Source organism: Hyperolius riggenbachi, chromosome 7 (genome assembly GCF_040937935.1).
Source record: "Hyperolius riggenbachi isolate aHypRig1 chromosome 7, aHypRig1.pri, whole genome shotgun sequence".
Lineage (NCBI taxonomy): Eukaryota > Metazoa > Chordata > Amphibia > Anura > Hyperoliidae > Hyperolius > Hyperolius riggenbachi.
In genome coordinates this window covers 285,045,276-285,069,368 of record NC_090652.1, presented here as the reverse complement: position 1 = coordinate 285,069,368, position 24,093 = coordinate 285,045,276, and the positions used below count along the sequence as shown (strand labels likewise).

Below are 24,093 nucleotides of genomic sequence, written 5' to 3'. Positions count from 1 at the left end.
CAGCAGATAGCTTCATGAGCACTCCAGCTCTTTCAGGCTGAAATGTGAAATTGCCATGTTACATTGCTCACATCTCGAGTAAATGAAGACACATGCTAAGTACGGTACTTGCCTGAATCACACCGCCATTTGTGGCTGACACATCGTCCATTTCCACAAACAAAATGCGTCACTGGGTCGCACGTCTTGAGCTCTGCGGGAGAAACAAATTCAAGCGCTCAATAGCAGCAGACACAGATTTACTTCACACCCCGATACGTATGGAATTTTCAAACAATGGGGAATATTGACTCGCACAGGAAAACAATAGATTATTAAACCTGCAAGTAAAGAAGAGCTTCACGAGTGACAGGGATATAATGAAGGTGAGAAGAATAAAGTAGGGGAGGAAAGGAAAATATGCCAACATACGATGGGTGACAGATTGGGCAATTGGAGAATAGGACAATAACCCTAATGGAGAGCATGATCAGTATGTAATGAAGTCACACAGGGAATGGGAAAGATAATGGGAGGGGGGGGGGGGAAGACAAGTGAGTGTGACAGAAAATGCAACCAAAGCTGTAATCATAGCCTCCCGTTATCTGAAACTCAACATGGACAAGTCCAAAATAGTTATTCCCCCCCCAGTTCAATGTCCCCCCACATCACAGTCTCTGTTGATGGTACTTCAATTACTACGCCACCAGTGAGTTAGGCTCCAATTCTGGACGGCATTAAATACTATTCTTCCTTCGAGTCATAGCAACCCTCACCCTTGCCTGGGGTGCACACTATAGCATTAGTGTTATAGTGGTACCCAACTCAGGCACTCGGCAGTGTCAGCACCAAGCACTGAAACCACCTGCTTTGCTTCAATCGCCCCTGTCCCCCAGGCTCGTGCTTAGGAGTAATACTGGACTCGACGCACTCATTTAAACCACACATGGACAAACTATCCTCCTCTTGTCACCTCCACCTAAAAATCATCTCCTGCATCCACCTTTTTCTCACACAGGACACTACCAGACTTCTGGGGCATGCCCTGATTACATCTAGAATACTGCAACTCTCAGCTCTGTGGCCTTCAAGTCCCTGCTAACCATTTGACTCCACCACAGTCCATCATGAACTCTGCTGCATGACTCATTTCTATGTCATGTCCTTCCACTTCTCCAGTCCTAACCCCCTCTGTCAGTCTATTCACTGGCTGCCAATCACAGCTCATCCACCTCTCCTCCCGCTTATCCAGCCCTATGCCACTCTGTCAGTCTCTTCACTGGCTGCCAGTTACACAAAGGATACAATTCAAAAGCCTGATGCTTGTCTACAAAGCTCTCCCCAACCTAGCTCCTTCCTATCTAAATAAACTGTTTAGGCAGTATGATAATTTAACTGCTGGTAATGTAGAGCTGTGGCAAATTCCATCCCTATAGCTAATCATGTCCACTGATTTAGATCTTCATAGTGGCTACTAGAAAGAAAGCCAGGTACTAGAAGCAAGCAAGCTAGTCAATGTTTCTGCCTACACATCTAGAAATTATTTGTAAGTCATGCCTACTTCCTTGAAAAATGACAATTGAACAAAGTAACCCTTGCATAATGTAACATAAAGGGTCTTATATAAGTCATTTTTTAATGACAACGCCCATATGCAATTTACTTTGTATCCCAAGTTTTTCTCCTAGGTGATATTTTAACTCCTTTTGCCATTTAAGCAACCTACAGCAAGAAAATACCCAGAATAATTTTGGCAATACTTTTTAACCTACTTTTAGGAAATTACAGAATGCCGAAAAGTTATTCTAAACCAAAGATTAAAAAAAAATATCTTCTAGGAGAAAACTCAGGAGAAAAAGTGATTTTGCATATGGGCCAAAGAGTCAGAGGGCACCAGCCATTATATCTTGACCTTTTATCATAAAATGACCATTTTCTAATATCCACTCGTAGCCTGCAGACCACCACAGATGTTTTGTAGAGTTGGGCCGAACCTCCGATTTTCGGATCGCGAACCGGGTTCGCGAACTTTCGCGAAAGGTTCGGTTCGCGTTAAAGTTCGCGAACCGCAATAGACTTCAATGGGGATGCGAACTTTGAAAAAAAAAAATAATTATGCTGGCCACAAAAGTGATGGAAAAGATGTTTCAAGGGGTCTAACACCTGGAGGGGGGGATGGCGGAGTGGGATACATGCCAAAAGTCCCCGGGAAAAATCTGGATTTGACGCAAAGCAGCGTTTTAAGGGCAGAAATCACATTGAATGCTAAATGACAGGCCTAAAGTGCTTTCAAACATCTTGCATGTGTATACATCAATCAGGTAGTGTAATTAAGGTACTGCTTCACACTGACACACCAAACTCATCGTGTAACGCACCGCAAACAGCTGTTTGTGTAGTGACGGCCGTGCTTTACTGGTGCGCACCATGGCGAGAGTGCAGGTTTTGGTGGCTTTACAGCCCATATGGTCATCTGGCTGATGTAGCTGAATGACAGAACAGTGACTGTCCAGCTGATCAAATTTGGTCTGACCACAATGAGGCAACGACCTTATCGTGGGTGTGCCCCCCGAGACACTCATCTAGGCGCCGGTCATTGCTCCATTGTGATACGCAAGCCCCTTCACCACGGCAAGGTAATGATCACGAAGGGGAATGGGCGCATGTACATGCCTTTTCTTTTGTTGTTGCAGCTGCCCGCAGTGCAGCCAGAAAAATTAGGCAGTCATGTACACGCACCCGAAAAATTATTTATCCGGCCTAAAAAATTCAGCAATCCGCCTGGAGTCCCGGACCCTGTTGGTGGTGGCGGAGAAGGTAGTCAAGCGGCCTGCAGGCAGACATGCTGTGTGGAGGGACTGGGAGCGACTTAGTCTTCTTGGGGCAGGCCAGGCAGCCAGTCACACGGCGTGCAGGCAGAGATGCTGTATGTGCGGGGACTGACTTAGTCTTGGGGCGGGCAGCAGCCCTCCGGGATCCATGCCTCATTCATTTTGATAAAGGTGAAGTACTTAACACTTTTGTGACTTAGGCGACTTCTCTTCTCTGTGACAATGCCTCCAGCTGCGCTGAAGGTCCTTTCTGAGAGGACGCTTGCGGCAGGGCAGGAGAGAAGTTGGATGGCAAATTGGGACAGCTCTGGCCACAGGTCAAGCCTGCGCACCCAGTAGTTCAAGGGTTCCTCATCGCTGTTCACAGCAGTGTCTACATCCACACTTAAGGCCAGGTAGTCGGCTACCTGCCGTTCCAGGCGTTGGTGGAGGGTGGATCCGGAAGGGCTACGGCGAGGCGTTGGACTAAAGAACGTCCGCATGTCCGACATCACCATGAGATCGCTGGAGCGTCCTGTCTTTGACTGCGTGGACACGGGAGGAGGATTAGTGGCAGTGGTACCTTGCTGGCGTTGTGCCGTCACATCACCCTTAAAGGCATTGTAAAGCATAGTTGACAGCTGGTTCTGCATGTGCTGCATCCTTTCCACCTTCCGGTGAGTTGGTAACAGGTCCGCCACTTTGTGCCTGTACCGAGGGTCTAGTAGTGTGGCCACCCAGTACAGCTCATTCCCCTTGAGGTTTTTTATACGGGGGTCCCTCAACAGGCAGGACAGCATAAAAGACGACATCTGCACAAAGTCGGATCCAGTACCCTCCATCTCCTCTTGCTCTTCCTCAGTGACGTCAGGTAAGTCAACCTCCTCCCCCCAGCCGCGAACAATACCACGGGAAGGTTGAGCAGCACAAGCCCCTTGAGATGCCTGCTGAGGTTGTTCTCCTGCCGCTGTCCCCTCCTCCTCCTCCTCCTCCCCCAAAGAAACACCTTGCTCATCATCCTCTGAGTCTGATTCGTCTTCTGCACACGACTTCTCTTCTTCCTCCTCCTCCCCCCTCTGTGCTGCCGCAGGTGTTGAGGAAACAGCTGGGTCTGATGAAAATTGGTCCCATGCCTGTTCCTGCCGTAACGGTTCCTGGTCACGCTCATTCGCAGCTTCATCCGCCACTCTACGCACAGCACGCTCCAAGAAGTAAGCGTAGGGAATTAAGTCGCTGATGGTGCCCTCACTGCGGCTCACCAGGTTGGTCACCTCCTCAAACGGCCGCATGAGCCTGCATGCATTCTCCATCAGTGTCCAGTTGTCGGGCCAGAACATCCCCATCTTCCCAGACTGTTTCATTCTACTCCAGTTGTAGAGGTAGTGGGTCACGGCTTTCTTCTGTTCTAGCAGGCGGGAGAACATGAGCAGGGTCGAGTTCCAGCGAGTCGGGCTATCGCAAATGAGGCGTCTCACCGGCATGTTGTTTTTGCGCTGAATTTCCGCAAAGCGTGCCATGGCTGTGTAAGACCGCCTCAAATGCCCACAGAACTTCCTGGCCTGCTTCAGGACATTCGCTAAGCCAGGGTACTTTGCCACAAATCTTTGAACCACTAGATTCATGACATGTGCCATGCAGGGTATGTGTGTCAGCTTCCCCATATGCAAAGCGGCAAGCAGATTGCTGCCGTTGTCGCACACCATGTTGCCTATCTCCAGGTGGTGCGGGGTCAGCCACTCATCCACCTGTTTCTTAAGAGCAGCCAGGAGAGCTGCTCCAGTGTGACTCTCCGCTTTGAGACAAGCCATGTCTAAGATGGCGTGACACCGTCGTACCTGGCATGCAGCATAGGCCCTGCGGAGCTGGGGCTGTGTAGCTGGAGAGGAGAACTGCCACTCAGCCAAGGAGGAGGAGGACAGCGAAGAGCATGTAGCAGGAGGAGAGGAGGTGGCAGGAGGCCTGCCTGCAAGCCGTGGAGGTGTCACAATTTGGTCCGCTGCGCCCTGCTTGCCATTGTTCACCACCAGGTTCACCCAATGGGCTGTGTAGGTAATGTAGCGGCCCTGCCCGTGCTTGGCAGACCAGGCATCCGTGGTCAGGTGTACCCTTGACCCAACGCTCTTCGCAAGAGATGACACCACTTGCCTCTCAACTTCACGGTGCAGTTGGGGTATGGCCTTTCTCGAAAAATAAGTGCGGCCTGGCATCTTCCACTGTGGTGTTCCGATGGCCACAAATTTACGGAAGGCCTCAGAGTCCACCAGCCGGTATGGTAACAGCTGCCGAGCTAACAGTTCCGCCACGCCAGCTGTCAGACGGCGGGCAAGGGGGTGACTGGCCGAAATTGGCTTCTTCCGCTCAAACATTTCCTTCACGGACACCTGACTGCTGCTGTGGGCAGAGGAGCAGGAAGCGCTCAAGGGCAGAGGCGGAGTGGAGGAGGGTGCCTGTGAAGGTGGAAGGGAGAAAGCGGCAGAAGCAGATAATGCACCTGATGGAGGAGGAAGAGGAGAAGGAGGGTGGCTTTGCTTTTGTGTGCTGCTGCTGCTTTTGCTCAGGTGGCCATCCCATTGCTGTTTGTGCCTTTTCTCCAGGTGCCTTCGTAAGGCACTTGTCCCTACGTGAGTGTTGGCCTTTCCACGGCTCAATTTTTGTTGGCAGAGCGAGCAGATGGCTTTGGTCCGATCTGAGGCACACACATTAAAAAATTTCCACACCGCTGAGCCACCCTGGGATGTGGGCACTATGGGGACCTCAGCAGCTGATGCTGAAGGGCAAGTTGGCTGGCTGTACATAGGTGGCAATACATGGTGCCGGACACTGCCACCAGCTGTTTCTGACGAAGAGCTGCCCCAGCTTCTTTCAGCAACTTCTCTCCTCCTCCTACTCTCTGACTCCCCCTCTGAACTGTCCCCCTCTTCATCTCCTCTATTGGGTACATACAGTGGATCCCTATCATCGTCATCATCGTAATCATCCTGCCCAGCTTCGCTTGCCTCAGACAAATCCAAACATGCACCAACATCAGTAGGTCCTTCATCCTCCTTACACGTTACATCCATAATGTTGCCGCGTAACTCAGACATATGAGCTGGTGAAAATTCATCTGGCTGTAACAACAATGGCTGTGCATCAGTGATTTCACCACTAAATAATTCTTGCGAAGTGTCAAATGCAGCGGAAGTGGTGCTAGTAGTAGCGCTGGTGGCTGAGCAAGATGAGGTGTTCTGTGTCGCTAAATACTCAACCACGTCCTGACAATCTTGGGAGGTGATGGGACGTGCCTTCTTCCGAGCACTGTACTGTGGGCCAGGTCCACACGAAATTACATTTACACGACCTCGCGCAGACCTGCCGGGTGGCCTTCCTCTGGCTCTGCCACTACCTCTTCCTCTACCTGTTTTGTCCATATCGGGTATGCACGGAGTGGTATATCACACTGCGTGCACTCACGTAGGTAGGTGGGTTCACTTAACTGCACAGGTATGCGCACTGATGCGGTGGGTTCACTGAACAGAACAGGTATACAGTGGCGGGTTCACAGAACAGGTATGCAGTGGCGGGTCCACTGAACAGAACAGGTATGCAGTGGCGGGTTCACTTAACTGCACAGGTATGCGCACTGATGCGGTGGGTTCACTGAACAGAACAGGTATGCAGTGGCGGGTTCACTTAACTGCACAGGTATGCGCACTGATGCGGTGGGTTCACTGAACAGAACAGGTATGCAGTGGCGGGTTCACTTAACTGCACAGGTATGCGCACTGATGCGGTGGGTTCACTGAACAGAACAGGTATGCAGTGGCGGGTTCACTAAACAGAACAGGTATACAGTGGCGGTTCACTAAACAGAACAGGTAAGCAGTGGCGGGTCCACTGAACAGAACAGGTATGCAGTGGCGGGTTCACTAAACAGAACAGGTATGCAGTGGCGGGTTCACTAAACAGAACAGGTATACAGTGGCGGTTCACTAAACAGAACAGGTATGCAGTGGCGGGTCCACTGAACAGAACAGGTATGCAGTGGCGGGTTCACTTAACTGCACAGGTATGCGCACTGATGCGGTGGGTTCACTGAACAGAACAGGTATGCAGTGGCGGGTTCACTAAACAGAACAGGTATACAGTGGCGGTTCACTAAACAGAACAGGTAAGCAGTGGCGGGTCCACTGAACAGAACAGGTATGCAGTGGCGGGTTCACTAAACAGAACAGGTATGCAGTGGCGGGTTCACTAAACAGAACAGGTATACAGTGGCGGTTCACTAAACAGAACAGGTATGCAGTGGCGGGTCCACTGAACAGAACAGGTATGCAGTGGCGGGTTCACTTAACTGCACAGGTATGCGCACTGATGCGGTGGGTTCACTGAACAGAACAGGTATGCAGTGGCGGGTTCACTTAACTGCACAGGTATGCGCACTGATGCGGTGGGTTCACTGAACAGAACAGGTATGCAGTGGCGGGTTCACTTAACTGCACAGGTATGCGCACTGATGCGGTGGGTCCACTGAACAGAACAGGTATGCAGTGGCGGGTTCACTAAACAGAACAGGTATACAGTGGCGGGTCCACTGAACAGAACAGGTATGCAGTGGCGGGTTCACTAAACAGAACAGGTATGCAGTGGTGGGTCCACTGAACAGAACAGGTATGCAGTGGCGGGTTCACTAAACAGAACAGGTATACAGTGGCGGTTCACTAAACAGAGCAGGTATACAGTGGCGATTCACTAAACAGAACAGGTATGCAGTGGCGGGTCCACTGAACAGAACAGGTATGCGCACTGATGCGGTGGGTTCACTGAACAGAACAGGTATGCAGTGGCGGGTTCACTAAACAGAACAGGTATACAGTGGCGGTTCACTAAACAGAACAGGTATACAGTGGCGGTTCACTAAACAGAACAGGTATGCAGTGGCGGGTCCACTGAACAGAACAGGTATGCGCACTGATGCGGTGGGTTCACTGAACAGAACAGGTATGCAGTGGCGGGTTCACTAAACAGAACAGGTATACAGTGGCGGGTCCACTGAACAGAACAGGTATGCAGTGGTGGGTTCACAGCACAGGTATGCAGTGGTGGGTTCACAGCACAGGTATGCAGTGGTGGGTTCACAGCACAGGTATGCAGTGGTGGGTTCAATGAACAGGTATACAGTGGCGGGTCCACTGAACAGAACAGGTATGCAGTGGTGGGTTCACAGCACAGGTATGCAGTGGTGGGTTCACAGCACAGGTATGCAGTGGTGGGTTCACAGAACAGGTATGCAGCCAGACAGGAACAAGCTAAGCCTAACTAATCTTTCCCTGAGAGACAGTCTGCAGCAGCTCGCCCTACTCTGACTAATGCAGGCACACGAGTGGCCTTAATGGCCGCCGCTGCCTGCCTTATATAAGGGGGGGTGGGGCTCCAGGGGCTAGTGTAGCCTAATTGGCTACACTGGGCCTGCTGACTGTGATGTAGAGGGTCAAAGTTGACCCTCCATGTGCATTATGGGGCGAACCGAACTTCCGCAAAGGTTCGCCTGCGGGACGCGAACGCGAACCACTGAAGTTCGCATGGAACCGTTCGCAGGCGAACCGTTCGGCCCAACTCTAATGTTTTGTTGATGTAGGTACACAGTGAAATATAACACGAGTGACGTGAGTGTGAGCTCTTGAGGGTAAATACTAAAGGTTACCATCCCCGCTCTGTGGTGCATCATGTCTGGTTGTCTTTAATAATGGATTTTTACTTTTATCACCTCCAGATTTTGGTGGACTTGTCAAGTGGGTGAGACTCGGGGGATTCTCAACACAACTGTGTTTAGATTTCAACTGCAGCGTCTCTATTTTTAGCAATGGTTACTCATCCACCCACACTGTAATGTTTGTCTTATTTCTTTGCTTAAGACTTCGGGGAAGAAGCGAGAACTGCTCTATTTCCTCAAAGCAGCTGTATCTCATTTTTACAGGGCATCATTGGAAAGAAAAGGGATAGTCCAGTGTTTCTCCAACCTGTCCTCGTGACTCCGCAACAGTGCATGTTTTGCAGGCAGCCTCACCTATGTACAGGTGGGGTAATTAATGTCTCAGCTACATGGAATCCGCCTATATGAGACACTAATTACCCCACCTGTGCTTATGTGAGGTTGCCTGCAAACCATTGGAGTTACAAGGACAGGTTGGAGAAACATTGGGATAGACTGATTGGTTTATTCTCCATAATACTGACAGTGTGTGCTATTATTCAGTGGTGTCACTTAGGGCCTGATGCTGTAAAGTTCAGTGAAGTTGTTGTGCGGAGGGAGCGTAACGTTAGTGACCCTATAGTGAAGGTGAAGTCCGCACAATGACAGTAGAAGTAAAATTGCTTTATTGAATCAGGCACAGGATATCAAGCTAATATCCAAACGCCACATGCTGACATGTTTCGGACGTAACACCGTCCTTAATCATAGCAACATCATCCAACAGCATGCTATGATTTAGGGCGGTGTTACGTCCGAAACATGTCAGCATGTGGTGTTTGGCTGTTAGCTTGATATACGCCTGATTCAATAAAGCAATTTTACTTCTACTGACATTCACTTCACCTTCACTATATGGACTTGTGGGTCTGAGCAGCCTGTTTTCCCGCACTGTCGGCTGATTGAGGTCATGAGCGGAGTATCACTCTATGTTAGTGGCCCTAAGGGCAATGGCTGGTGCTCCTTCTTCGCTAGTAATAGTAAAATTGCCGTGCGCTTCCTGCGCCTGTTGAATTTACCAGACTTTGCTGTATTAGGCCCTTGGTGTGATTACAAAAAACTGAAGTGTATTTTTAGATTTGACATGCGTGTGTGTGTAATTATGATGAACATACATGGTAAGGGATGATAAAGGGCATTCTTATACACAATTATATTATATACATTATAGTTGCATACCTGTACATATACTCAGCAAGGTAGCATAGTGAATAGCACTCTCACCTTGCAGCGCTGAGTCCACTCCAGGCACTCCGGTACCCTTTTAAACTCCAAAAATATACAAATAAATGAATCGGCTTCCCTCATAAAATTGGCCCTAGACTAGGATGGACATAGGATTGTAGGAGGGATTACATTGTGAGCCCCTTGAAGGACAGTCAGCGACATGACTATGTACTCTGTAAAGTGCTGTAAAAGATGGCAGGGATATATCCCATATAATATTCTTCCTGTCCTGCATCCTCTTGTGTCCGTGCATTGTGCCTGGCGTGCATGCGTGGCACGCGGACGGACTTCAGAGACCAACCCAACCCCACTCCTAACCTTAACCACCCACCCTGTCCCTATGCCTAACTTTAATCACCCACTCATCCCCACGCCTAACCTTAACCACCCACCCCATCTCCACCCCTAACCTTAACCACCCACCCCGTCCCCAAGCCTTACCTAAACCACCCCGTCCCCACGTCTAACTTTAACCACCTACCCCGTCCCCACGCCTAACCTTAACCACCCACCCCGTCCCCAAGCCTTACCTAAACCACCCCGTCCCCACGTCTAACCTTAACCACCTACCCCGTCCCCATGCCTAACCTTAACCACCCACCTGCACCTAACCTTAACCACCCGCCCGCACCTACCTTTAACCACCCACTCCATCCCCACGCCTAACCTTAACCACTCACCTCAGTCCCCATGCCTAACCTTAAACCCACCTGCCCACACCTATCCTTAACCACCCACCCATACACACACCCCTTATCTTAACCACCCACACCAATCCGCTGCAAAATCTAAAAAATTTTTTTTTCATTTTTGTGCACAAATTTCCCCATTAAAATCGATATCTGAATGGACTTCCAATCTTCCATCGATAACAAGCACCCAAATCTCCAGGAACAAAATTAACAGCAATGTGGCATGAGGTATGATATATTAATGCAGAAATATGCATCATTAACAGAACACGGAGGGGTATTTATATATTATTTAAGCTTAATCTGTTTTCACCCATGAAATGTAAATCCAACCTGACACAAGCAGTACAGCTCTGCCTCTGTGGCTCCTGACCTCCTGCTATTACTTCTATCAATTGTGGCTTTATTATTTTACGCTCGATATCCCCACTTCTAAGAATCCCGCTCCCTGGGCGTCAAACAAAGCCCTCCCCCCGAGCCTTCCCTTCCTGCATGCAGGTAATTCCCCCTGTCCAGCCTGACATTCGCTGACATTAGACGGACATTTTAAGTCTTTAATCTAAAACGCCCCCTAGCCATTTCCTATCCTGCCAACACTTCCATGCAATTTAAATAACACTTTGCTTGAGATGATGCTTGATATATTTTCTCTCTTCTCCATCACTGGAGGGCAGGGCTGTTAGTTCTCCCCTTTAATTACTGACATATAAGACTCGGAGCCGGCTCACACTTACAGTCATGCTATACGTTATATGGATTCTCAGTGACAGCTGAATGGGTGGACAGGAGGAAATGAGAGAAGATCAACAAAACTCTTATAGTGGAACTAAACTCAGAACGTCCTCTCACTCTAAAACATTAGCCACAGCACGATAAACTTTAAGAAAAAAAAATCTTCAAACAATTTATGAAAAAACTTGAAATTTTACTTGGATTCACTTTTGCAGAAGGCACAGAAAGGGTTAAAGGAAACGTTAAAGTGGACCTGAACGCTTGTACAGGATAGAAAGTAAGCAGAGAGAAATACACCCTATATGTATTTAGAGAGTCTAGCCTGTTTAATTTCCCCTCAGTGTCTAATCACAAGTTGTAATTTGATCTCTCCCGTGTTACATGACTGCCACGGCAGATAAGGCAGATAGGCTCATTTGAAAGCACAGGATGTTAACAATATGTCTGCTTCCATGAATCAGGAAGTTGAAACTGCAGATGTATTTTAGGATTCATATCAGCTGTAAGAAATTTTTTTTTTGTATTAAGCTGTTGTGAATCTTTTATTAAGCCCAATCTACACAATGATTTTTTGTGCGATTGGATTACGAATCTATTTACGATCCGATTAAATCCTACATGTCCTATCAGGATTCGATTTGACTCAATTCAATTTGCCCGTCTTCTTAGGTCCATCCCTCGGCGCCTCCCACGCGGTGGTCACGTGAGTACAATCCGGGTTGAAGGAGGAAGTGTATAGTCACGTGACACCGGATTGGACCGCATCGTGAGAGGCGCCGAGGGACGGACTGAAGAAGACGTCAGATAGGTAAGATTGACCCACGCCCAGCTGATTGTAATTAGCAGGGTGAAATCCGGATAGCAACTGTCCGGGTTTCACCCGAATTCGGAGTTGAGCAACTCTGGTATCATGCATTTAGTGTAGCCACTCTCATTTTCATTAACAGCTCCCTTGGGCATGTTTCCCTTTCTTCATGTGTTGCTTCCCATTTTCCGCCTCCTCTTTTATGTTCAGGTGCTCCCTTGGGCTGCAGCCGCCCATGGCCAGAGCTGCTGTGGCCTTTCCAGAATTCTGGCCCAAGGGCTTGTGCAGTTTGTAAAAATTGCAATAGCCTGTAGCTGGTCCAGTCAGCCAGCTTTTGGAGGGTTACAGCAGCTGAATAGAACAGAGAGGAACGTTGCCGAGAGACAAAGACAAATACAGGGGGCTGGAAAAAGCCCCAGGTAAGGCAAACTGCCCACTTTTATTTCACTTTAGATTCCCTTTAAGCCTCAGCGTTTACTAGTGATATAGCAAACATCAAATTTTTGGTTCGAGAAAGCAGCAAATTTAACGCAAATGTTTGTGAACCGGCTGTTCATAGACATAAATGACAGTCAAACGGGCAGTTCATGGAGAAAGGGCTCTTCCCTACCTCTGGTGTCCACCCCCTCCCCAGCAGGGATGATTAATGAGATGCAAATTCCTCCAACATTATGCACATTTTTATGCACATTTTTATGCAAATATATGCAGTTTGAAAATGAACCAATCAATTTAAACTCAGGTTTAAATATGATTGGTCCATTTTCAAGCTGCATACATTTGCATAAAAATGTGCATACATTTGCATCAACTCTGAATAATTTGTATATCTGTGATTATCCTTTCTCTCCAGAAGAAATTGAGTATAGGGGTATATAGTACCCCTTCCCCATTTCCACAAAGCATGAAAAACACAACCACCACAAATGTCCTTTAATATTCTGAATTAACCATGCCAATATCCTCGGAAATAATTCCATCTCCATATCCTCTATCTTGCGACCTTGATTGGAGATCTCCCCCGGCCGCCACCACACGCTGCCACACACGAAGCCTCCGCCTCAGCCCTCAGCTATGCTATTGTAAGTATAGTCAAAACTATAAGGTCTCGTAAGGGGGCTTAGCTGTTAACCGCTAAAGTCAACGGCCGTTGAAACATTTCCCACACTCAGAACTTTAAAATCAATTTTCTCAAAAATGATAAGGTCTATTTGATTTTTGTTTCTTCTTGTACCCACATAGCCTACAAATTGAATGTTTCTATCACATAAGTGGGCTTTGCTAATAACTGCAAAGTCTGCAAAAAATGGACTTTAATGTAAAATGCTAACACAATTTTTTTCAAAAAACTTTGTGTGAAACGCAAACGGCAAACAGGCCAAGTTCACCAGGAACTTTCCGCTGGTGAATTGTTCAGGCCATCCCTATAGTGTTTACTACATGGAGAGATGCCTCAACAGAGCTCTCCTGCAGTCTATTCACAGTTGCTGATAAGAACTATTGTGAAAGACAATGGGGCAGATTTATCAGAAGAATACAAGGAGAATTTGAGCAAATCTGTCAAAAAAGTAACTTCAGGGTAAACTATCAGAATCCTTCAGCCTTCTTCACACTTTTACTCCTTCAAATAATTTTCGAACCACTTCTGCATTAATGAAGGGAGGAGTGATTTGTTTTATACATTATTACGATTGGGTATTAAAAGTGCATGAGGAGAAACAGTTAAATATTGTAACAGTCCCCATTCCAAGTTTCCAATGAGGATATTGAAATGCCAGAGACATCATTTTGAAACATTCTCAACCTGTCAGCTGAGGCAGCTCACTACGAAGAGGAAAAATACCAGGGAACTTCTGCCAAATCCTTAAGGAACCCGGAGTTCCAAGGATCCCTGGTTGAGAAAAGCAGTTGTTTTTGATAAATCTGGGCCAATGAGTGTATCCTATGTAAAGCAGACAATAAATCCCCATTTGCTACTTACCACAGTCAAACAACATGGCTGGGTATACATATGTGGCAAAGGGTGGCGCTATTGGTATACCCAGTTTCTAAATACACCACTAGACAAACACACATTTATAAACTGAATGCATGCCAGGCCGGTTCTGTGCTTTTCTCTGCTGGTTATGTTACAGTATAATCACATTTAAACACAGATTTTCTCCTGACCTTTCCCTGGGAAGTATGGCATCTCTTATTCTCTGATTGTGTGCTTAGTGCTGCTAATTAAAGGCACTTTATGGAAGTTATTGCTAAATTGCTGTTAACTATTTTCTTCTACGCAGATTAGAACAATGGCCCGCTTCTCCAAATATTACAGATGTTTTAATTAGCTACATGTGAGCATGAAAATCTGAGCAAGCCGCTGAGAACGTACAGCGTGAAAATAAGCACGCTGCTGCTTAAGGTGAACCTGAACCGAGTAAAAATATTTAAAATAAACACACGACGTGCCTGCAAATGACTATTACATAAAATTAGCTCGGCATTAGTTCCTCTCAGAAGCTCACCATTTTCTTCTGACAAGGATTCCTTCCAGTTCTGACAAGATTTTATTAGAACTGAAATATATCAGTTGCTGTCAGTTATATATCATTTGCTGTCAGTTATAACTGAAAGAACAACTGATGAGCAAGGTAATGTCCATGTTTCCCTATGGCTCAAGGGGACAACAGCTCACTCCTGGATGGCCAATAATAGAAGTGTTTATGAGTTAGTAATGATCATAATTGGTAAGTTTTACGTAATGTTCATAATTATGATTGTAAAAGCAAAATCGTAATTGTGAAAAATTACACAAAATGCCCCTCTGAGCATTGTTGTGCACTGCCTACGCATGGCGGTTTTATTGTATCTATGTCAATCAGACCTCTTGGTACTTGAAGAATTTTAAACCAGGATTTAATTACCGCCGCCCGCCCGAACATCACGGCCAACCAGACATGATATTCCCTAGCCCCGCCTACCCTGCCGGCTGCCGCACATGATGAGGACAATGGGTGGAGGCAGAAACTGGAAATGAGTGGAAGAGTCATGTTGCCTGCTGCTCGTCCTGCCTATCACCGACGTATAGAGAAGCGCCCTCCCCCCCCCCCCCCCCAACGCCAGGATAGTTGGATAGTTGGTGAGTTTGCTGTCCTGTGCACTGCTGCTGGCTACCTATACCTAATGCACCTATGCCTAGCTAACTATACCTAATGCACTTATGTCTGGCTTACTATACTGGATGCACCTATGCCTGGCTACCTATACTTGATGCACCCTTGCCTGGCTACCTATACTTGAGGCACCTATGCCTGGCTACCTATACTTGATGCACCTATGCCTGGCTACCTATACTTGATGCACCTATGCCTGGCTACCTAGACTAGTGGCACCTATGTCTGGTTACCTACAATGGGGCACTTATGCCTGGCAATCTATACTGGGGACATCTATAGCTGACTACCTATACTGGGGACCCCTATGCCTAGCTACCTATACTAGGGTGGCACCTATGCCTGGCTAACTATACTGGGGAGGCAACTATGCCTGGCTACCTATACTAGGGGCACCTACACTGGGGGCCACCTATACTTGGCTACCTATACTGGGGGCACCAATACCTAGCTACCTACTTATACTGAGGGTGGTTTCTTTTTGTTTGCACTGCAGCTATAATGCGCAGTGCAAATAGTTGGGTGCTGTGCAATCACTCCAAATCGGGGGGTGGGGGGGCTCAACCTCACAAACTTGCCTTAGGCAGCAAGAAGTCTAGAACAGGCCCTGATTCTCTCTTTCTCAAATAGATCATCAGGGACAACTGTGTAGCTGATATTGTGGTGAAAACCCTCCTACAGTGTGATGTCAGGGCCAGGGCCCTCGCAGTTTCCTCTCTCCGAACCTTGTTGCATCGTGGGACATAACGGCTGTTTTAAACTGCAAAGCAAGCAGTATCTCCTTCTGCACATATTTATATTAAAAAGAAAAACACACAACTATTTAGTCTATCACATTATTAGTGGATGTGTTTGTGAATAATGGTAGTTGGTGCCCTCTGTTTGTTTGTTTTTTCATCTGCCAGCAGTAAAGATGATGACACACAGGCTTACAGTGGATAAAAAACATGCACAGATTACATGGTGAATATCAATCATTTCTTGATCTATCATCTATTTTTTTAACTTCTCAATGCCTTGATCTCTACCCCCTCCCACTACAATTTCTCTAAAGTTCCTCTTTAGTACTTTACTGCGTGTTGTCTGCTAACTGCTCGTGAGGATTATAGACAATGTTTAATTTTGATCTCTCCCTGTTCGGGTGACCTTCTGTTAAACGTTGTCTTCCAGGGAACTTGTCTGCTACTTTTTAACATACAAAATTTACACGAGCTCAGCAGATTTAGGGACATCTACCTGCATAATTAAGCATCTGTTTCAAAGTCAATCAAGGGCACACAAGGTATGTAAAGTTATTATCTAGTTTCATTGGGTTTTCTTCTGCTGTGCTAAAAAAAAAAATCTGCTTAGCAAACATTTCTGCCTTATTTATTTCCTGAGAATTGATGAGAGATTTTTTTCCTCTTTTTTATTTTTTTTTTGAAAAATACAAAACAAGTACGGCCCCTCCTCATTAGCATACTGCTCAAAACTGAGATCAACAGTCAGCGTTTTTTAAATGTTCTAATTGCTGCTACTGATACAATCCTTGGTTGACTTTTTGTGCTTTCTTCATTAAAAGGTCAGTACTAAAAGGAGTTTTTGGTCCAGGTCAATACGTAAGGATATAAAAAAAAAAATACAAGTTAAAAATCCCTAGCCCATAGCAGGTACTTAAAGGGAACCTTAACTGAGAGGGATATGGATATTTCCTTTTAAACAATACCAGTTGCCCGGCAGTCCTGCTGATCTCTGTAGTTGCAGTAGTGTGTGAATCACACACCTGAAACAAGCATGCAGCTAATCCAGTCTGACTTCAGTCAGAGCACCTGATCTGCATGCTTGTTGAGGGGCTGTGGCTAAAAGTATTACAGACACAGGATCAGCAGGAGAGACAGGCAACTGGTATTATTTTAAAAGGAAAAATCCATATCCTTCTCAGTTTAGGTTCCCTTTAAGACACCATTAGTCTAGATGCCACAACTCCTGACTTCATAACTCCAGACTACACTCCAGAGCACTGAGGATCGTCAACGACACCTTACACGCCTGGCCAACGCTTCAGTCAGCTCCCATCAGGCCGTAGGTTTTAGGTCATATCCACCAAAACACTGAGGCATATTAACTCCTTTCTTCCCTCTGCTGTCAACCTCTTGAACTCTCTTCAGGCCATCCTACCCCGAGTGCCCAACCCCATAACTTTTCACCCCCCCCCCCAAGGCTGAGACTGCCTGTTGTATTATCTATATTTCTAATTCCTTCTCTGAGCAATTGTATGTGCCAAACCCAATTCCCGGCATGACCCAGTCATGCTTGGCGATTAAAAATATTTCTGTTTCTGATACCAAGGTGGTTTCTGATTGTAATTTAGCAGTGTGATCAGTCTCCTTAGACTATTTTGGTTGAGAGACAATGGTTTGGATGCTGGAGTTGAGGCTTCTAGATGAAGAGGACAAAAGTAGAGTATGGGCCCGTTCACACTGCACGCGTTTCCAGCCGCGTTTTGGAAACGCGTGCAGGTGGCCGATACGCACGACATCAGACAGTGCATAGAGTGCAATGTCTGATGTTCACACAGCATGCGTTCCGGACCTGTGCGGTCCGGGAACGCATGCTGCACGCAGATTTTGCTAAAACGCGTGGCTGTCCCATTCACTTTTAAGTGATGGGATCAGCCACGCAACGCACACAAACGCGGATGGCCATGCGTTCGTGCGCATTGCGGTCCGCACGCGTTCCGCACGCATGGCCATCCGCATTTGTGATCTGCACGGGCCCTAACTGTAAAGGCTATGTGACAATAGGAAGGTTAGGGTTAGTTGTCAGCTTGGAAAGTTAGGGAATAGCACAGGGTAGATGAAAGCCCAGAGTGAGGTTTTTGTCAAATTGGGTTAGGATAAGGTGCCAGGATGGGGCGCTTTGACAAGGGGCAGGTTAGGGTTAGGCAGCTTGGAAACAAACTAATTACATTTCCCAGCAGCAGCATTTCATTGAACTGCCAGGTAACTGGTATTGTTTAAAAGGAAATAAATATGGCTGCCTCCATATACCTCTTGCTTCTAGGGATAATCATAATGCTTAATTTCGCTTTGGTCAGGTGTAATTTTGCATAATTTTTGTAATTACAATCATAATAGAAACATTGTGATTGAGAAAAAATTATGCAAAATGTCATGCCAAATTTTCAGAATTATGATTATTTTCATAATTACATTTTCATAATATTCAATTTGTAATTGCACCCAGTTTCATGTAATTATGATACATTTTCCCGTAATTACGATTACAATTAATTCCTGCGTAATTACCATAATTACGAGTAAACACGTAATTACAAGTTAATACAAATTACAATGTGATGTTACAAATTACAACAAAATTAATTAAGAGTTTGCCAAAAATGCCAAATTACGATTTTGTATCATAATTGCAAATTACGATGGAAAATTGAGCATATGCAAAATTTTGGCTCATCCCTAGTCGCGTCAGGTTCCAGGTAGCTACTGCCACACTGCCGATAAGACTGGTGCAGACCAACAGGGCTGGATTTCTGGAAAGGCTACAAAGGCTCGGGCCTTGGGAGGCTGCTGGCCAAGGGGTGGCTGGACATAGGAAAGAGATTGCTGAATATGGCAGAAAAGCCTTTAAAGGGGCACTATGGTGAAAAAATTTAAAATTTAAAATATGTGCAAACATACAAATAAGAAGTACGTTTTTTACGAGATAAAATGAGCCATACATTTATTTTCTCCTATGTTGCTGTCACTTACAATAGGTAGTAGAAATCTGACAGAAGTGACAGGTTTTGGATTAGTCCATCTCTTCATAGGGGATTCTCAGCAAGGCTCTTATTCTTTATAAAGACATTCTCTGAAAAGGATTTATACAAATATGCTTGCCAGCTTCCCTGCTCGCTGCACACTTTTTTTGGCAATTGGACAGAACAATTGCCATTCACTTAATGATGTATAGCGAGCAGGGAAGCTGGACAGCATCATTGTTGGACTATCTTTATAAAGAATAAAAGCCTTGCTGAAAATCCCCTATGAAGAGATGGACTAGTCCAAAACCTGTCACTTCTGTCAGATTTCTACTACCTACTGTAGGTAACAGCAACATAGGAGAAAAGTAATTTATGGCTCATTTTACTCTGGAAAAAATGTACTTTTTATTTGCCTATGTTTGCACATATTTTAAATTTTACAATTTTCGCCATAGTGCCCCTTTAAATGGAAAAGGGAAGCAGCAAATGGGAGCAACATATGGAAGAGGAGAGATGTTGCTCATTGGAGCTGTACATGAACGATAGGGACAAGGAAGAAGCGGCAGCACATGGAATGGGAGGGGCCCTTTTGCACACAGTAAGGCCTCTTGCACACTGCACGCGATTCCGATTCAGATTCCGCTTTTTAATCAGTTTTTACATCCGATTCAGATTCCGATTTGCAGTGTGCAGGGAGCAAACTGCAAATCAGAATCTGAATCGGATGTAAAAACGTATTAAAAAGCGGAATCTGAATCGGAATCGCGTGCAGTGTGCAAGAGGCCTAAGAATCACCAAAAGGTTAGCAGAAAAAGTAAAAATCCATCCTTGCAGACCAGTACTGACACTTGGTCTGATTCGACCTTCTCTACCAGCTAATACCCAAGAGTGGCACCTGTGCATCGATGTTGATGGCGTGGGGGTTGTCTGTTTTTTACTTCGCTGCACTTGAATGGATGAGAAATCAGCCATCTCAAGGACTCAAGAAGTGAAGAGTAAATATTTCTACAATGCTTTCCCTGTGTAAATGAATACAATAAAATACACATTTAAACAGTTCTTTAGCAGAGCACAGCAAAGGAAATAATAGACTGCACTGGAAATAAGCTGCGAAGCGCAGACTGCTTACCACTGAAAATCTAAAGGCTTTGAAAAAGCCTCAGAAATATAGAAATTCAATCCCGCTATAGTCACTTGTAAAAATATGTTTTGTTCTATAAATCACTCGCGGTAGACAGGATCAGAGCCTAATTCGCAGCTTTATCAGACTACACTTGGTAAAAATCCTGAAAATGTCAGGCGTCTCTCGCTTCTGTATCTAGTTCCTCTCGTTCTACTTACAGCAGAAATGGCTCAGTGGTTAGTAATGCTGCCTGAGATTATAAACTGGGCCATGAATGAGAACAAGGCTTTCAGCAAATGTACATGCTCTCACCACGCCGGCATGAGCCCACCAGGATGTCCGTTTCCCTTAGTTCATACATGCCAAACTCTGGCCCATGGGCCAAATCTGGCCCTCAGAGCCATCAACTTTTGCATTATGTTGTTAGGCCCACTCTAGACAACAAAGGATGCCATTTTGGAGGTCAAGCCCTTGATCACCAGGTAAGCCATATGGGGGAGGGAGGGGGAAAGCACTAGACAGTGGAAACTGTATAGGGAAGGGAGGGGGGTCACTAGACAGAAATGAACTGTACAGGGGAGGGAGGGGTGCACTAGACACCAGGAAACTGTATAGAGGAGGAATGATGACCATTAAACACCAGGAGGCAAATCGGTGGAGGCGCCCTTAATCTTAATAACAAGCTATTAACAGAGAAATTAACTCAAAAATAAAATTTCAAATAAAAAGAGGTTTTCTATATGTGCCCCCGCACTGCACGGCTGGCATTTACGGTTTCTGTTTATTGACCTGATGAAGCGGGCTGTGTCCCGTGAAACGCGTTGTCTACTGTTTATCCCCTATTTTAATAAAAAGACTCCCTTTTCCACCTATATGAGTCTTCTGATGAAGTAAGATACCTCTTTTTATTTGAAATTTAATTTTTGAGTTCATTGCTCCGCTAATAGCTTGTTAATAAGATTAGGGTGCCTCCACCAATTTGCCTCCGTATCCCTCACCTCTTTGGGGTGCTACTATATCACCGGGGAGACTATCCGCCAGTATATAGGACCACAGGAGGAGAGCTACCGCCTGGTACCAGAGTGTTCCAGTACACCGAGCGTAAACGAGTTTTTTCTGCATGTGATTGTCATTGGTTGCATCAGGGCAACCCACCTTTGTGAGTATTTATTACCCACACTATTACCTAACCCACTAGCCTAACGATACTACACCATAAGGTCTTCCGGTCTTATCCTTTCCCTAGGCCTAAGATCAGGGCCGTTTCTAGGGCCGTGCGGCGCGTGCCGCTGCCCTGGGCGCAGAAGAAGGGGGGGGGGGGGGGCGCTGTGATAGCGGGGGGAGCCAGAGCCGCGGTGAGGGCAGCCCGACCTCTCCCTCGCTCTCCCCGGGCCGCCCTCCATGCTCCCCCCTCGGACTGCAGGCAGCAGAGGTAGCGCGCAGGGAAGCGCTGCTATACACAGTTGTTACTCACCTCCCTGGATCCGATCGCCGCTCCCGCCCTGCTGGTCTCCTCTCTGCCTAGCCGCTGATACACACGCGGCTGCTTCCTGTGTAAACAGGACGCAAGTGTGTAATGTATCAGCGGCTACTGTTGCAGAGAGGAGCCAAGAGGGCGGGAGCGGCGATCGGATCCAGGGAGGTGAGTAACAACTGTGTACAGCAGCGCTTCCCTGCGCGCTAACTCTGCTGCCTGCAGTCCGAGGGGGGAGCATGGAGGGCGGCCCGGGGAGAGGGAGGGAGAGGTCGGGCTGCCCTCACCGCGGCTCTGGCTCCCCCCTCCGCCACTATGAGGGGGCACCTACCTACTTAACCTATACTGGGCAAGCTACCTATCTATCCTATACTGGGGGGGCACCTACCTAATATAACCTGTTTTTGGGGCAGCTACCTATCCTATACTGGGGGGCACCTACCTAATCTAACCTATACTGGGGGGCAACTACCTAATCTAACCTATACTGGGGGGGCAGCTACCTATCTATCCTATACTGGGGGGCAGCTACCTATCTATCCTATACTGGGGGGTAGATACCTATCTAACCTATACTGGGGGGCAGCTACCTATCTAACCTATACTGGGGGGGCAGCTACCTATCTAACCTATACTGGGGGGCAGCTACCTATCTAACCTAGGCTGGGGGGCAGCTACCTATCAAACCTATACTGGGGGCAGCTACCTATCTAACCTATACTGGGGGCAGCTACCTATCTATCCTATACTGGGGGGCACCTACCTAATCTAACCTGTACTGGGGGGCAGCTACCTATCTAACCTATACTGGGGGGCAGCTACCTATCTAACCTATACTGGGGGGCAGCTACCTATCTAACCTATGCTGGGGGGCAGCTACCTGTCTAACCTATGCTGGGGGGCAGCTACCTGTCTAACCTATGCTGGGGGCACCTACCTAATCTAACCTATACTGGGGGCACCTACCTAATCTAACCTATACTGAGGGGCAGCGACCTAATCTAACTTATACTGGGGGGAAGCTACCTATCTAACCTATACTGGGGGCACTTATCTAACCTGTATTGGGGGCACCTACCTACCTAGCTAGCCTATACAGGTGGCAACTATACTGGCTACCTATACTGGGGGCACCTACCTAACTAACCCATACTGGGGGTACCTACCTATCTAACCTATGCTGGGGGCAACTATACTGGCTACCTATATTGGAGGCACCTACCTAGCTAACCTGTACTGGGGGCACCTACTTATCTAACTTATACTGGGGGGGGGTGCCTGCCTATCTAACATATACTGGGGGCAACTATACTGGCTACCTATACTGGAGGCAACTACCTGGCTAACCTATACTGGGGGCAACTTTACTGGCTCACCTATGCCTGGCCACCTATACTCGGGGGGGGGGGGGGGACCTATAGCTGGCTACCTATACCGGGAGGGGGGGGCGCAATTTTTACACCCTCGCCCTGGGTGCATTTTAGCCTAGAAACTGCACTGCCTAAGATGTTCCCCTCCATAGTGTGGCGACCGTCAAGGACCTTCACAGAAACTTATTAAACACCAGGGTACTGTATTGGGGAGGTAGGTGGCCACTAGACATTGAGGTTGGCCCGCGACTTGGTCTCAGTGTTCAATTTCGCTGCCTTAGTTTAAGCAAGTATATTTGACTGAAATGGTCACTATTAGCCCCAAATCAACATATACAAAATGGAAACTCCAGATAGCCACTAAGTTACATATACAAAATAATAGAGTGAATTTCCTGTTTTGGGGTTTTTTTTTCTGATAGATGTTAATCAGGAGTGGTGGATTTTCAATTTCTTGATGTATAGCCTCAAGCAATGTTCAGTCATCTTTTTTCTAAATTGGGGAAATACTGAACACAAATGTGATACATTGGTCAATTTTTTCAAATGTTACAATCAATCAAAAATTGTAATACACGTATAGAAAAGTGATACAAAATTGACAGGACTGGACTGGACCAGAAATGTAAACCTTTTATGTTTGAACCAAGCCATAAACACTCATGCAAAACTGATGCCAATAGTCAAAAATGACAAGATAGGACTGGACACCATTTATGAGTAAACCCAGCATAAAGGGGCTGATACTGTGCCGGATTTTATCCTGCAACAGCGCCACTTAGCGGCAGCCATTTTTTCCTCTGTTAAACCATGTCTGACATTGGGCCTATACTAGAAAAGGCCATTGTCGGACACATTAAAACAGAGGAATGGAAAGTGTTAAAAAACGACTAATGCAACATCACCTAATTAAGCGAGTTATGTACAGATAAAACAAACTGACAGTGAGCGTTGCTCATGACTAGGAAGACATTGGTGACAAACTGAGCTTTCAAACAGTTATGATGTTTAATTAAATGCTTATCTGAATCCCATCATGAGTTATCTCCTCAATGTTCATCTCATCATATGCAGATGAACATCGACAGAGGCGATGCGTAGAACGAGCGTGATGAGATGAGCTGGTGTCAAAGTCTGTGAAATCCATAGGATACTATTAAACTAAGACAAGACGCGCGCTATGGGAGCCATCAAAAAACTGATGATGTGAAAACCCAATCTTAATATTGACAGCCGAGATTGACACCCTG

General features: G+C 46.6%; 1 protein-coding gene across 6 annotated transcripts in view; it reads right to left on the bottom strand.

Annotated features, from left to right (window-relative positions):
• The window catches only part of LRP1B (LDL receptor related protein 1B), a 2,031,260-nt gene that overhangs the window by 836,585 nt on the left and 1,170,582 nt on the right, over positions 1-24,093 (bottom strand). For all 6 annotated transcript variants that reach the window (XM_068245873.1, XM_068245875.1, XM_068245874.1 and 3 more), the window contains exon 19: positions 113-193. In XM_068245873.1, the coding sequence (XP_068101974.1) occupies positions 113-193 (81 nt within the window). The remainder of the gene's footprint in view (positions 1-112; positions 194-24,093) is intronic.